The following is a 16,424-nucleotide window of genomic DNA, read 5'->3' on the forward strand; positions in this document are numbered from 1 at the left end:
AATCTTTCTTTGAGTAGAATATGAATGTTTTGACATAATAACTAAGAAAGTTACATGAAGGCTATGTTAACCAGTTTGATGGAAGTGTCTTGGATTGTGTGTGAAAACACCACACTGTACCCCCAAAGTGCATCAATGTACACAGCTACCATTCAATTAAAAAAGAAAAAAATTCAATACTAATAAGATACACAGGAAAATACACACACACATAAAATATTTCAAAAGTAAACAAGAACAGTTCTAAGTAACCAAAGGACCAAAAAGAAAATCACAAGGGACATAAACATTTCTAACTGAAGGCTTAGAACCTACAAAATATTCTTGAAAAAGAATAAAGTAACTTACACTATCCTCACTTCAAAAGTTACTATAAAGCTATATAAATATATCTATGAGTAGATATATTTCTGGACCCTAGTTAGTTCTATTGATTATTTTTCAATTGTTACGATAATACCAAATTGTCTTGTTTTTTTAGCTTGATAGATAATTCTGATCAGGGAGTATAAGTCCTCCTGTAAGTTCTTTATAAAACCTGATTTTTCTTTTCTGGATTCTTTGCATTCTCCTCTAAATTTCACAATTGACTTTAACATTTCATTTTAAAAAAAATCAAATTCTCCTGGGAGTTTGATTGGGATTACATGAAAGATCAATTTAGGAAGAAGTGCATTCTTAACAATATTGCATCTTCTGGTTCACAAATTTGGTAACTTATACTATACACAAAAAACAATTCTGAATAAATTGAGAATGTAAGTGGCACAAGCAAAGCTTTAAATTTTATTGAAGAAAATACAAGTGTAAACCTTTCTGTCTTGAGGATACAGAAGAATTTCTTAAATGAGCTGCCGAAGCACTAGCTACAAAAGATTAATTTACCTGAATTAAAATTAGACTTAATTTCTGTTCAACAAATGATACTTAAAGAAAATGAAAACACAAGTTACACTCTGAGATATCTGCAACACATTTAACTTACTGGGGATTAATATCAAAGATATAAAAAGAATTCTTGTAAATGAATAAGAAAAAAATCTAACAGAAAAATGGACAAAAGATATAAACAGATATCTCACAGAGGACACACACTGTCTAATAAGAATTTAATAATATGCTCTATCAAAATTAAGTAATAAAGACCAAAATATTATTTTATACTCATTCAGTTGGCACCAAATTAAGAAGTCTGACATTACTAAATGTTGAGGAGGACATGAATCAACCTGATCTCTTAAACACTGCTGACGAGTGTAAAACTAACAAAGCCATTTTGAAAAAGAAGTTATCATTATATTGTAAAAGTAACATTCTTATACCCTATAATCCAGGATGTCCATTCCTGATATCCACAAAATTCATGCACATATACATAAAGAATCACATTAAAAAACCATCAACTCCATCATTATTCTTAATCTGAAAAATCCAGAATTAACCAATTTACTTAGCTAGAGATGTACAGATAAGTAATTATAATATATTCACACATAATAAAATATTTTAAAACAGTGAAAATAAACAGTTGTATCAAACAAGATAGATGAATCTCAGGAACTTGTGTCAAAATTGCCCAAACACATACAACAATATATATATTATGCCATTTTTCATAAATGACAAAACTAAACAACAAACTGTTTTCCCCATAAAAATGTATGTGATAAAATTTTTTTTTAAATAATCAAAATCAGTGCAGTGCCTGTAGCTCAGCGGCTAGGGCACCAGTCACATACATGGAGCTGGTGGGTTCAAACCCAGCCTGGGCCTGCCAAACAATGACAACTACAACCAAAAAATAGCCAGGCGTTGTGGCAGGGGCCTGTAGTCCTAGCTACTTGGGAGCTGAGGCAAGAGAATCGCATAAGTCCAAGAGTCTGAGGTTGCTGGGAGCTGTGATGCCACAGTACTCTACCAAGGACAACACAGTGAGACTCTCAAAAAATAAAAATAAAAATAATAAAAATGATAAATAGTGCAGTGGTTAACTCTGGTCACAGAAACAAAATATTGATAAGAGAGGAACATACAGTAGATTTAAGTCATTAGGAATGTTCTAGTCTTCAGATGAGTTAATGAGATCAAAGATGTGTATTATAATAAACAATGTAATAGTATAATGAATATTGTAATTAAATAGGCCTCTGCTTATAATGTAATAGTGTGTCATATGACAAATTTTATAATTAGTCTCATTCTGTGAACCTTATATCCAAAAATATAAGACAATATAAGTTTAAAAATTGCCTTATGGTTGAGGTTTTGGCAAGACAGATGTGCTGGGTTCAAAAATTACTCTTGACAAATCATTAATAAACATTTAAGCATTTAATTTCCTGCTTGCTTTTATTCTACTTAATTAAATTAACAAATCTAAAATTTAAACAAATGCTAAGTGCCTTAGAAACATTTAAATGAATTTCAAAAAATAAAAATAATGTTTTAAAAAAGATATTTAGAGCTGAAAGATACATTGAAGATGATCCTAAAAAGATACCATTTAACATTTTCTATATGCTAAGCTGTGCATTTGATATGCACTATGTTATAAATCCCCATAAAACTCTATGGCATTGATGCCATTAAAAGGAATATTTTGTGTTAGAGGAATGTGGGTAAAAAGGTTAAGAAATTTCTCAGCTAATCAGGAGGCTAAGGCAAGAGAATCGCCCAAGTCCAAGAGCTGAAGGTTGCTGTGAGCTGTGACGCCACAGCACTCTACTGAGGGCAATAAAGTGAGACTGTCTCTAAAAAATAAAAAAAAAGTTAAGAAAAGTTAAGAAATGTTCACTAAATTTATAGGCATAGCTGTAATTTAATCCTAGAGTTATTTGAATCCAGATCCTTCATATATATCTATCCCATAGGAAAATTTTACAGAGGTGGCCAGCACAAAGAGAGTATTTTGTAAAAATTGCGTAAAATTCTGTAATGAATATTTTGTAAATAAAGATACATTTAGCTACAATTTCCCATTTTCCCCGTATATGGCAACTTGAGAGCCGACTTTAGGGACATCCTATGTATCAACCAAATGATTCATCACAATAACCATACATACTTAGTATACCTGCATTTCTACATGCATTTCCATATGAATCAGTAATGCATATAATATTCATATCTATGAAAGGAAGAAAAATAGCATAATGCAAAACTATCTACAGACCTTTACATTCCAGTGTACGCAAATCTATTTTACTCAATTTTAGATGATTTAATTTCAAATTACACAGAGTAACATTTTTGGAAAATGTCTCTCACCTGTGCTGAGTGGTCTGAATCACTGTCTTGAGGTAAAGGATAAGTTGTTCCTTGGGATTCATGAAGTTTTTCTTTTAATTTAGCATTTTCTTGCTCTTTTTGAAATAACTGATCCTGAAGAGTAATAACACTTTGCCGAAGCACAGCTTCATTTGATTTTGTTTTCTCAAAACAAATATGTAATTCATTGTAAAGCTGTTTCAAGAAATATATCCAAATTATATAAATAATATCAATCAATAATAATCAATAAACAGTTATATGTCCATATATATATATATATATATATACCTAAGAACTATATATTACATAGTTCTTGCTTTCAGGTTATTTTAACAGTCTCACAGAAAAAGAAGATATAAACATAAGGGTAACTAAATGATATCATCAAATATCAATTTAAAAAATGTTGTCTAAAAGGCAGTATGTATTATTGGCCAATGTAATGGGAAAAAAGTATTACATTTCTGAAGAGGAAGAAATTTTATGCTAGCTATATTAACATTGGAAGGTTTGATAAAAAAGGATTTAAAATGAGCCATGACAGTGTTATTAGAATTGACCAAAACCAAAATGTCATTCTAAAAATGACAAAAATGTGAAAAAATTATGTGCAGTGATAAGAAAGAATAGAAAGCATCGTAAGGTTTATCAGTCTAAGTAGACTTAATAAATAGTTAAAAGAAAAAACAGGAATCTTTCACTGAGGTGTCATTAAGGTTGGGTGATATACTCCCATTTAGTATAATTTAATATCTACTGCTGAGGAGGGGCAGAAGAACAGTAAAAGACAAAGTCAAGCAATAAAATTATAGATAGAGTGTGAAGACTCATCAATGTCAGATTAAGGAAGATAGACTTGTTCTGTGGACAACAGGGATTTACTGAAGACTTTGTGACAGAATAAAAGCAATGTCCTGGACACTTGAAAGGTAATTTTACACTTTAAGTCAAGGCAATATGCATTAAAGTTAAAACTAGGGTTTATTAAAACTATGACATAACATATGCTACAGAAGAGGTGTCTTACAGATTAATACAGGGTTAACAAAGTGGTATGCCTCCCAATACTCATGAACTTGCTTGTTAACGAAAACCTAAATCATAGTTGCAATTTAATGAGTTATAATTCAATTTGTGATTTACATCTGTGGTTGACACTAAGAAAGTGACTGGAGAGCTAAGATTTGCTTTTGTTTTTTTTTAAAGGCTAATAGTGAGATAGTGTAATTGTACAGCAAAAGTAAAATCCACAACTTGGGTGGTGCAGGTAGCTCAAGTGGCTAAGGTGCCAGCCACACACATCAGAGTTGGTGGATTCGAATCCGACCCGGGCCTGCCAAACAATGACAACTACAACTAAAAAACAGCTGTGCATTGTGGCAGGCACCTGTAGTCCCAGATACTGAGGCTGACGCAAGAGAATCACTTAAGCCCAGGAGTTGGAGGTTGCTGTGAGCTGTGAGGCCACTGCACTCTGCCCAGGGCAACAGCTTGAGACTGTCTCAAAAAACCAACCAACCAAACAAAAAAAAAACCTATACCTGGAAAAATCTCAAAATTGTGTACAGTAGGTTTTTAGGTTTGCTAATTCAAGTATATATGTACAGCATCTTCCATTCATTGGCCTTGTCTCATGAGAAGAAACTTAAATACATAAAGATTGTAAAGCTTTAGTTCATCTATATACCCAGTACTTGTGTACATTTCTGTATGTAGATTATACTTTAATTTTTTAACTTTACAATTTCTTAATGGTTTATGGAAGCTCTTTGGTTAATCCATGCCCTCAAACATACAATTTGTAATAAAAAGAAGACCATTCAAACCAGTGTGCTGACATATAATTAGCTCAATATACTTTTTATCTTCTATAAAAGATTATATCTCTTTATCATTGTAGAGATATTTAAATAACCCATTTCATTTTATAGCCAACATCTAAGCAATTTTTATAAAGTGTTGCCTATACAATTTATAAAGAATTTCAGAACATAAAATTGTACTTTCCTTTCCCGTTACCTTGATACTGGAAGTACAGTTAATATTGTTTCCACAGCTAACAACACAGATATTAGAGGAGGAATGATAAGAGCAGGAAACTGACAGCTTTGAGGGACAATGAAAAGGTCAAAGTGAGCCCTACAGTGGCCTAAATGCTCTGTGTTACTGCTTTCATGATTGGATTCAAGGTAGAAATTAAAAATCAAACTCTGGACATAAGACCTAAGTTGAAGCCAGGATGAATGAAGGCTAGCCCTTCCCTGCACAGTCACTTATTCAGTGAAGCTTTAACCATTTCCTATTATTTGGGTGCTATGTTTATACTAACCTCCTTTTACCCAATTTGTACAAATTAATCTCTTTTAAAATAACAAGAAAGATTAGATTTCAAATATTTGAGAATTTCATGGTCATCCAGACAAGGAGAAACACATACCTTCCCTCCCATCAACCAAGGTGCAAGCATGATGTCAGTGTGTGGTCAGTGATCGAGGACCAATTTACTGGCCATCAGTGCTAAGGGTGTCGTATACCTTCCTGTTGGATGTCACATCTTGGGATCTCCCTTCACAAATATAAGGCCATGAATGAATAGCCCATACTTAATGTTGTTTCTCTTCCTCCTCTCTATCCACTTTGCTGTTGCTTCATAAAACAGAGGATTAATAGCACTTCTCTTGTGTTGTCTACTTAGTTCTTTCTGCTATGCGTTTAAGCAGTTGCACTACTCTTGATAAGTTGTCCTTACTTGATCTTAAATAAATGAGTGTGCAACTCTAGACACTGGGGTATACTCTTCTGTCTTCTGAGAAGGGGAAAAAGAACCAAAAAAAAAAAAAGCCTGAAACAGGCAGGGCATAGTGGCTCATGCCTGTAAACCTAGCACTGTGGGAGTCAAGGCAGGTAGACTGCTTGAGCTCAGGAGCTGAAGACCAGCCTGAGTAAAAGCAAAAAGTTTCTCCTAAAAATACAAAAACAAAACAAAACAACAACAACAAAAAACACTTAGCCAGGCACGGTGGCAGATACCTATAGTCTCAGCTAATTGAGAGGCTGAGGCAGGAGGATCTCTTGAGCCTAAGAGTTTGAGGTTGCTCTGAGCTATGATGCCACAGCACCCTACCCAAAGCCTAGGGTTAGATTCTATCTCAAAGGGAAAAAAAAAAAAAAGAAAAAAAAGAAAGCCTGAATCAGATGATCTAGATGAGCCCTACTCTAGGAACTAGGGACAAACTCTTATTCCTTAGCTCTTACTCCAAATACAGGGTATACATCTTCTATTTCCTGTTCCTTTGTTTACTGACTGGAGTTCACTTATTTAATAGTAATAAGATCACTCAGCTGTGGACTTAAAGAGTATAGGAAGCAAAGACAGACCTGCAGCCATTATTAATCCACTGCAGTGGGAAACTTGGTTATAACAATCTTCAATGAGATTTAAAACTATCCTTATTTCTAAACTATTTTTTGTTGACAAAACCTTAGAATAATAAAATGTTTACTGCTTTATATCTTTTTTTTTTTTTTTGAGACGGAGCCTCAAGCTATCCCCCTGGGTAGAGTGCCATGGCATCACGCTCACAGCAACCTCCAACTCCTGGGCTCAAGCGAGTCTCCTGCCTCCGCCTCCCAAGTAGCTGGGACTACAGGCGCCCACCACAACGCCTGGCTATTTTTTGGTTGCAGCCATCATTGTTGTTTGGCGGGCCCGGGCTGGGGATTCAAACCTACCACCTTAGGTGTATGCGACTGACACCTTAGCCGCTTGAGCCACAGGCGCCGAGCCTACTGCTTTGTATCTTGCAAGGAGGTAAATGTTTCCGATATTCCAGTACCCTGGGTAGATACCATCTTATTCTCATCCCATTAATAAAAGAGTTGAGAAAAAAATTCTCAAGTAGGTAATATAATAAACTCATTAATCTGTATTGCTTTAGTTATCATGAGTTAGTAACTTCTTTCCTATCAGCAATCAGGATTCCTTATGGCAGTTTTCAATGGGGCTCTTTTCTGTACAATTTCTTTCCTCTAATCCAAAATTCTGGCATGGATCACAATTTTTTGCAAGATTCTAGTATTATAAAAAAAGTAGCCATATATTACATATATACTTTACAAGTATCAATCATTATAATTCATAAGTAATTTATTATGCTTACTATTCATGCTATTTTCTGTTAAAGAAATTAAAGTGAAAAAAGGTTAAAAGGATCTCCAGGGGACAGAAAGCAAATCATCTCTGGAAACCGGACCTCAAGCTCCATATCCTTTAATTTTCAGGGGCTTTGATTTACGTACTCTAACTTCCCAAATTTTTATTAGCATTGAAGGCCAAAACGATATTTTATATACTTTAACACTTTTAAAAAATATTTATGTCACGTCTATGGTTCATCTTACAAGGGTACATGTGAATCTTTCTAAATGTAGAATGTAAATGTCTTAACACAATAACTATGAAAATGACATGAAGGCTATGTTAACCAGTTTGATGAAAATATTTCAGATTGTATATAGAACCAACACACTGTAACCATGACTCCAGTAATGTACACAGCTATGATTTAATAAAAATAAATATATATTTGTTATGACCCAACCCAATGATATTTGTTTAATTTACAAATTTTTCCAAATTTAGTAAGTATACAATAGTACAATAGTTATCCTTTGTTATCCATGAGAGATTGGTTCCAGGACCCCAGAAGATTAACAAATTCTGTGGATGTTCCATTCTCTGATATAAAATGGTGTAATATTTGCATGTCACCTATATCCTCCCATATACTCTAAACCAGGTGTCCTCAAACTATGGCCTACGGGCCACATGTGGCCCGCCTAGGACATTTATCTGGCCTGCTGGGTGTTTTTGCCACCACTGCCTGTCCTTCTTAGTAGCCGACTCATCCCAGGGCCTGCAGTCCGGCTCTCCAATGGTCTGAGGGCTCTCCAATGGCCCCCAGTTTAAAAAGTTTGAGGACCCCTGCTTAAACCATTTCTACATTATGTATAATATCTAAAACAATGTAAACACTATGTAAATAGTTGGTATATTATATTCTTTGTATTACTTTTTACTGCTATGTTGTTATTTTTTTCCAAATATTTTTTGATCCACGGTTGGTTGAATCCATGGGATGTGGAACCTGTGGATATGAAAGGCTGACTAAATTTCCAACACTGATCAAGATGATAAAATTCTTCAAGTGAAAACTATACAATTTATAACTAAAAATGAAAATATAAAATAGAATTACATGAAATTTAGATTACAAATACATACAAACTAAGGCCAGGCATGGTGGCTCATGCCTGTAATCCTAGCACTCTGGGAAGCTGAAGCTGGTGTATTGCTTGAGCCTAGGAATTCAAGACCAGCCTGAGCAAGAGTGAGACCCCTATCTCTAAAAATAGGCATGTGCTGTGGCAGGTGTCTATAGTTCCAGCTACATGGGAGGCAGAGGCAAGAGAATCGCTTGAGCCCAAGAGTTTGAGGGTGCTGTGAGCTATGATGCCACAATATTCTACTAAGAGCGACAACATGAAAAAAAAAGTGTCTCAAAAAAAAATTATATATAATATAAGCTAACTCTCTATTTTCTGAGATTGATATTAGCTTATGTAATATAATTACTATTAAATAGAACAAATGGTTATAAGATATATATTTAGTACCCAAAACATGATAGATGGTCTAGAAATCATAAATGCTGATATACATTCTACCAATATCTAAGTCACACACATATCTAAATGATATGCAGAGACTTAAAAATTATAAAATGGCTACATGTTCAGAAAAAAAGAAGATACTTACCTTTATTTATCTTGATTCCTTCCACACTATATGGTAGGTGGATCTGTGTATGAGATTAATGATTTGTCCTTTCCCAGACACCTCTGGGAATATATGACTTACCTCTTTCCTATGCACAAAACCTTTTCAGTTTTCTTTCTTCACCTTTGTCTCCCCTCTGCCCTTTCCTCATCCTACCACTCTGGACAACTGTTTTCATCTTTTCAGACAATTAAATGGATATTATGAAATAAATGTACTTAATAAAATGAGAAAAGAAAGAAAATGGATGGGCAAGAAAAAAGGGTAAAGAATTAAGAGAAAGAAAACAGAATAGAAACTTCCACTAGAAATAGTAAATTAAGAAGACCCAACTCTCAAAGAAGAGTTGGAAATAAATTGTTAAGTGTAATATGATTTTTAAAATTTGATTCCCCTGAGTCTTACAGACAAACCTCAATTATTATTTGAAAATATTAAAATTAATCTATGGGAAAATACTTGAAAATCTGAATTTCTTTTTTTGTTTATAATTTTTTTAGTACCTGCATTTTTTAAGTAACCAATGTCATCTCATTGATGCACTGGTTACTAGATTATTCAAATTTATTGAAAAAAATCTAGAAAAATACATGTAGAAGAGAAATAAGGACAAGTACTATGTCAAATGCTCTAGAATAAGAATAATTTGAAGTAAATAAACACTGGAAGTCCAAACGGTAACACACACGATAAACAAAGCAGTGTGAATTATTTCCAGATCTCAAAATCTTGCATTCTACAACTCATACTTTTCTGGAGAAAAACTACCAGGTTAATAAAAAAATCTACAAAAAGATCAAAAAGTTCAAAATTACGACGTAATAGCAAAGCAAAAGAAACTAAATTTATACAATTGAGAGAAACAGTGACTAGAAAGGACCAGAAAGAGACTAAAAAGGAACAACTAGAAATGGATGGAAGAAAACCACATAATTATAGTACAACCTCACAATTGTAGTGCACTGGAAGCTACAAGGGGGCTTTGGGGAAGAGGAAGTGTTTTAAGAGTCATCAATGCTGACTAATATTGAGATTTGGGAAAAGAGGAAACAATTACAATTACTAAAAAGATATAAATTTTCATTTTAGCAACGGAGACTGGGCTAGAAATGAAAACATACTGGGCAATCCTACCATATACAAAAAAAGGTTTGCCTTAGCTGAAATGGAAAAGAAAGACTCTACCTCACCCATCCATGTATCCTTGATACCATCCATGTCTTCAGGGAAGCAAAAGGAAACAAAGAATACAGACTAAACACTTTTCCAAAGTGGCATTTAAAAATTTGTTTATCCTCAGTAAGTGTGAGCTACACAGAGGATATATGTGATCATAAAGAGCTGTGATGGACAGTGGAAACTAAAAAGAGGGGGCTGAGAGGGGGATGAGGGATAAAAAACTACCTAACAAATATAATGTACTGACTTCAGCATGATACAATTTATACATGTCACAAAAAACACTTGTACCTCCTAAATGTTTAATAAAATTTTGAAATGTATTTAAAGTTTATTTAATAAAGTTATTTCATGTTAATTACAAATATTAGGTTTTCATGATGCCTTTTTAGGATTAAAAGGGGGAAAAGAACCCATAATTTTCAAAAAAATATGAATTGTACTACTTAACATTATAAGCCCCACCTACCTCAACTATTAAGTGGGAATAACATTGCTTTCATAGGGTTAATCTATCTATAAACTAAATTATTTATATAATTATCTTACCACATTATAAAATACATACAAATAACTTAATAAAGGTATTTTTCGAAAAATTACTATCTATAATTATTGCTAGTAATTAAATACAGCTGCTGAGTCAGTTAGCATGCCTAAATAGCTGGGTCAGCCTTCTTGAGGAGCTCCTAAAACATTTGTAAAGTAAAACAACTGCTGAAAAGAAACACAAAATAAAGAAAAAGGTAATCTGGAAAATATTAATCCTGAGACCTCATCAGCATTCCCCTTTGTGTATGAGCAGATTTCCCAATAAAATTATATACAAATTTTATAATGAAAGTCTGATTTAGGTCACAAACTAGAACCGTACTTGATAAAATAATTTCTCATAATAGAAGGCTGAGCAATTTCATTCCCCAAATTCTTTCCAGTTTGGGTGCTATACCTGTAGTATGTTTCATAATAGATATCCAAATTCCAATTTATAAAAATATTCTGCAAAATTAATTTATAATCTATTTTAAATAGCTCTACTCTAATAACCATAAAGAAAACTCACAAAATTTTAAATATTACCAAACTACACAATCCCTTATTTTTAATTCTGAAGAAACTCGAGAGTAATAATGAAATTCTAAAATTTTCAGAAAGTTGAATAAAATTTTCAATTAAATTCATACATATAAATTTACATGTTATGACAGAATAAAAGCATACTTTTTGATATGATATACTTTCAGCTGTGTGAACATCTTCCTGATTTCTCAGTACTTTTTGGGTATCCATATTGAGAACCTGAAGCTGCTGGATCAGCTCTGCTTGTTGTGCCGTATGTGCACTGTTTTGTTTGTAAAGATTCTGCAGCTCCTGCAGCTCCTTCCTGTGCAAAGCAAGCAATAAATAGAAAAAAGCGTGAATAAAGATCATCTCAGTTAAATAACTATGTTCATCAAAGGTTATAGATCTGCTTCCCCTTTTTCATCTATTATTTTTAATGCATGCAAACTTATTAATAAAAGAAATAAAATATAAAGTATTTAATATTTATCACATATACCTAGAAAGTATCGATATAACTACTATGACTTATCAATTTTCTTTTATAGCTTAATAGCAATAAAAACCCTGGATATACATCATAGTAACACCTTTATATGGAAATTAAGTTAACACTTCAGTTCCAAAAATTAAGTACTGATGCCAACTACAAATATCAGAAGGTTATGAACACAGAATAATTCAATCTTTCATTTTATATTATACAGAACTTTAAATACATTAAAAAGAATTCCAAAAGGCAAATTAAGTTTTCAAACCAAAATTACTGAAAACAACACTGCTGGGTGGTTGTGGTGGCTCACACTTGTAATTCTAGCAATATTAATTTAAGAGGAATTAGAACTCAAGGCAAAAAATACATACAGAAAAAAGTGAAAAGTACAATTCACAGTAAAAACAAAATAACCCTAACTCCCTTACCAACCAAAATATTGCCCAGCAAAACATGTACAGCAAAATTAAATACAATAAAAGAAAAATCATTTGAAAACTATATAGGAGGAAAAATTCAAAATCCATATGAGAAACACTTTGTAATGACACAAAAGTACTAGACTAAAACAAATGGAATGGCATATACCAGACTCTGAAACAAGACTGAATATCATAAAGATGCCATTTCTCCTTAGGTTTACGTGTAAATTTGATCATCTATTAAACTATCAAACAATAAATAAGCAGGTTAAAGTTCAGAAAATCTCTGGAAAAGAATAGTAACTGAGAATTGGCTAATCATCATCTGTACCCTGCTTTGTCTGAGAGACCAACCTCTATAGACTACATTACACAGCTCCTTGTCCCTGAATTTTATCAGTTAGAGGTGCTAGCTGGTGATTAGAGGGTAAAGGATAAAGAGGTCAGGGTATTTATTTCCTTGGGTCCCTCTCTGTTGAGCTACCGTTTGATGGTGTCTATTTTCTTCTTAGTACTTAGGCCACTATTCTTATTAGGCAGCCTCTGTCCTAGAGATGTTTTCACTGAGACCTGACAAAGCTCCTTTGCTTGCCCCTTCTGGCTAAAGGGTGGTAATAGTTTCCTACTGTCTACAATCTGTTATTGGTATTATTCTGAGTCTAATATCTATTTAGAAAGGACTAGCAGAGTCTTCCAAACCACAAACTTTGTAAATCCCTGTATATTGGGACCTTTTACTTCTCTCAATAATGTTTTAGAGATCTCCGTATAGAGATAAGATACATCTTTCATTGTATTTGTTCTTCATGTCTTTAGTGATATTGTAAATTAGATTATTTTTAATTTAGCTTCCTACTTTTTTGCTATATAAAAATGCAACTAAATTTTACACATCATGTATCTACAAAGCATGCTAAACTAATCTATTAATTTAAATAATTTATCTATAAACTATTCTTTTTATGTGAGCTAATCATGTTCTAGACATATAATTAGGTCTTCTTCCCTCACTTGTAGTTCTTGCATCTTTTTAAATTTTATTTCTTCCTTATTGCATACCTTTACTTCTAAGTATATGCTAGCCACAAACTAGATTGTAGATATAATTTAAGTTCAAATTATTTTATCATCCTATAGATAATTTACACTTGCTTCTGCTAAACCCTTGGAAAAACACCAGCAATCCAGATGTATTAGTCAAATTTGAGGATTATGACTGAGGCCTTTCAAACCAAAATTATAACTTCACTGTCTCGACTCATTTTTTCATTTTTATCCAGATTCACAACCAATTTTAACAAAAATTCTCAGCTCAATTGTAGAATCATTACCTATTAAAGTGAAAGTTTTGTTTTCACAACTTAACTGGTTATCACTTTATATGCAACTTCTATGTAAATACATTTAGATGCTTTATATAGATTACAGACATGTACATTATTAAGGCATGCATGGAGTTAGCTATCCATATCCACTGGTTCACATCCACAAAATGAACCAACAGCAGATCAAAAATTGTTTATGGTGTACAATGTACACTACTCAGGTTATGGGTACATCAAAAATCCAGAGTTTACCACTATACAACATATACTAGTGGTTCTCAACCTTCCTAATGCCACAACCCTTTAATACAGTTCCTCATGCTATGGTGACCTCCAACCATAAAACTATTTTCATTGCTACTTCATAACTGTAATTTTCCTGCTATTATGAATGGTAAGGTAAATATCTGATATGCAGGATGTATTTTCACTGTTATAAATTGAACATAATTAAAGCATAGTGATTAACCACAAAAACAATATGTAATTATATATTGTGAAATATTTATTTCTAATTACAAATAAATGAAATTTTGTCTTGAAGCATGGTGTAGCATGGGTTAACAGTCTTAATATAACAACATTAAACTACATTGCTACATTTTACGACAGTAGGCGTAAAAAGCCAACATCAGTGCGAAGGTTGAGATTGCTTCTTTCTCACCAGATCAGAAATTCTCAGGGAAGTCCTTGCAAGAGCATAACAAAGGTCATCTTCCACAACAAGCCTACTTCTGTATTTAGACTCGATAACCAACAAGTTGGAAAACCCTGTTTCACAAAGATACGTTGTTGGAAATGAAAGAAGCAGCAACATAGTCTCAGACAGAACAGGATATGACTGCAAACACTTGATCCAGAATTTTGTAAATGGCATTATAGAGAAATCAGTTCTCACTGCATCACTGTTAATAAGTTCAATGAACTCCTCTTGTGCTGTCTCAGGAACATCTTCAACTTTGACTGTGAATGGGCTTCTGGCAAGTGCAAATGGGCTGTCAGGTAGATTCAGAAAGTATGATGAAATTTCGTCTTCAAGCATGTGCAAGTGTTCTTTCACAGAAATTATCATCGTAATCCTTTTGTCTGGTTCAATGTTATATAACTCAAAGAAAATAGGTAAGGTGGGTAACATGTAAATTTTATTTTCATCCAGTCTTTTTTGCCAAAGCTGAAGTTTCATTTGGAATGATCGGATTTTTTCAGACAAATCGAGGCATGTTGCATTTGGTCCTGCAATGATAAATTTACTCATTCAAGATGGCAAAGATGTCAACCAAGTAAGCTATTTTCTGCAGTTCACTTTTATCGCTGAAAAGTGCTTCAAATTGCAGTCTTGCTTTCTGATTAAAAAACGTTTTGAGTTAATCACAAAGCTCAAAAACACATTTTAAAACTTCCTCTTGACAACCATCTCACTTCAGTGTGAAATAGCAGAGAATTGTTTGGTACATCCAACTCGTTGCACAGTGGTAAAAACAGTTGAGTGTTTAAAGGGCGCTCACCTTAACAAAATTGACAGAACTTATGATATTTTTCATTACTTCTTGTAATTCTTGTGGCAGCATCTTCATTTCTAATATTTGCCGATGAATCATACGGTGAGTTCTAATGACATTTGGTGACTCATTCAGTCAGTACTAAACATTGCAATCCAGATCGACATCCTAGCATAGCTGGAGCACCATCTGTGCAAACACCACAAACCTTTTCCCAAGAGATTTTATGCTCTTTCAGAAATGAACCAACTGTGTCAAATACATCACGTACAGTAGTTGTTGTTTCAAGAGGTTTGCAAAAAAGAAACTCATCTTTAAAGTCGCCATCATTAACATACCTCACATAAACCAGGAACTGTGAATAGTTTGCAATGTCTATAGATTCATCAAGCTGGATACTAAATATTGGAAGTAGAACAGATTTAATTTCCTGGATTACCTGATCAAGAATATCAGCAGACATGTCTATTCTTCTGCAGACAGTGTCGTTAGATACGGAAATTATATTCAATTTCATAACAATTTCGTCTCCTATCATAAACTCGAACAATGTCTTTGGCCACTGGTAACAGTAAATCCTCAGCAATGGTGTGAGGCTTCATAGCTCTGGCAATTCTGAGTTCCACCAAATATGAAGCTTCAACGGCTGCTATGTTTTGTTGTGGTACTTGCCACCAATGTCAAGTCTGGCTTTCTTGAGTCCATCAGCTTTGCTTCTAAAATAGTTGGTATCCTTGCTATCAAAATGGTGCTTTAGTTTGTTTGACTTCATAAATTCGGCTGATAGAACTTCACAACAAACACATTGTGGTTTCTCAATTCCTGCTGCAATTACTGAGGCAAAATGATACTGTAAAAAACCCTCACTATATTTTCTTTTCTTAACGTTCTTCATGATCTATTGTCATGGAATGGTTTGCTAATGAAAATAATATATAACAATAGCTTTAATAATACAAAAGATGATACATGGCATAGTTCAGTCAGTACAGTTCATTAAAGTTTCCTATGACTTACCATCTGTGTTGTTTTTTTACATACCTGTTACTATCACAAGGGGGCAGTATTCAAATCAACCATAGCTGAATATAAAAAGACCGATCAGTATCCAGATTAAGTTCTCATGGTACAGATATATATATATATTTTTTTTTTGCATTAGTTGATGATTTTACAATACATGATTTTACATTTACCCAGTAATTATAATTCATGAAGTGTCGTTTTATCTCCAATATTGCTGCTTTCAACACAGCAGCTGCTTTCTACACAGTAGCTGCTCTCTACACGTTTGACTGGTCCACATAAGTACATTATGGCACCGCACCAGCCCTA

General features: G+C 33.4%; 1 protein-coding gene across 2 annotated transcripts in view; it reads right to left on the minus strand.

The window, feature by feature from the left end:
* The window catches only part of CNTLN (centlein), a 319,321-nt gene that overhangs the window by 180,513 nt on the left and 122,384 nt on the right, over positions 1 to 16,424 (minus strand). Inside the window, exons 7-8 of one of the 2 annotated variants that reach the window (XM_003782868.2) lie at positions 11,510 to 11,672; positions 3,268 to 3,462 (exon numbers count right to left, since the gene is read on the minus strand). In XM_003782868.2, the coding sequence (XP_003782916.1) occupies positions 3,268 to 3,462; positions 11,510 to 11,672 (358 nt within the window). The remainder of the gene's footprint in view (positions 1 to 3,267; positions 3,463 to 11,509; positions 11,673 to 16,424) is intronic. The other variant, XM_012813233.1, reaches the window with a different exon arrangement.

This window comes from Otolemur garnettii, unplaced genomic scaffold, assembly GCF_000181295.1.
Source record: "Otolemur garnettii isolate 467f Iridium unplaced genomic scaffold, OtoGar3 scaffold00006, whole genome shotgun sequence".
NCBI lineage: Eukaryota > Metazoa > Chordata > Mammalia > Primates > Galagidae > Otolemur > Otolemur garnettii.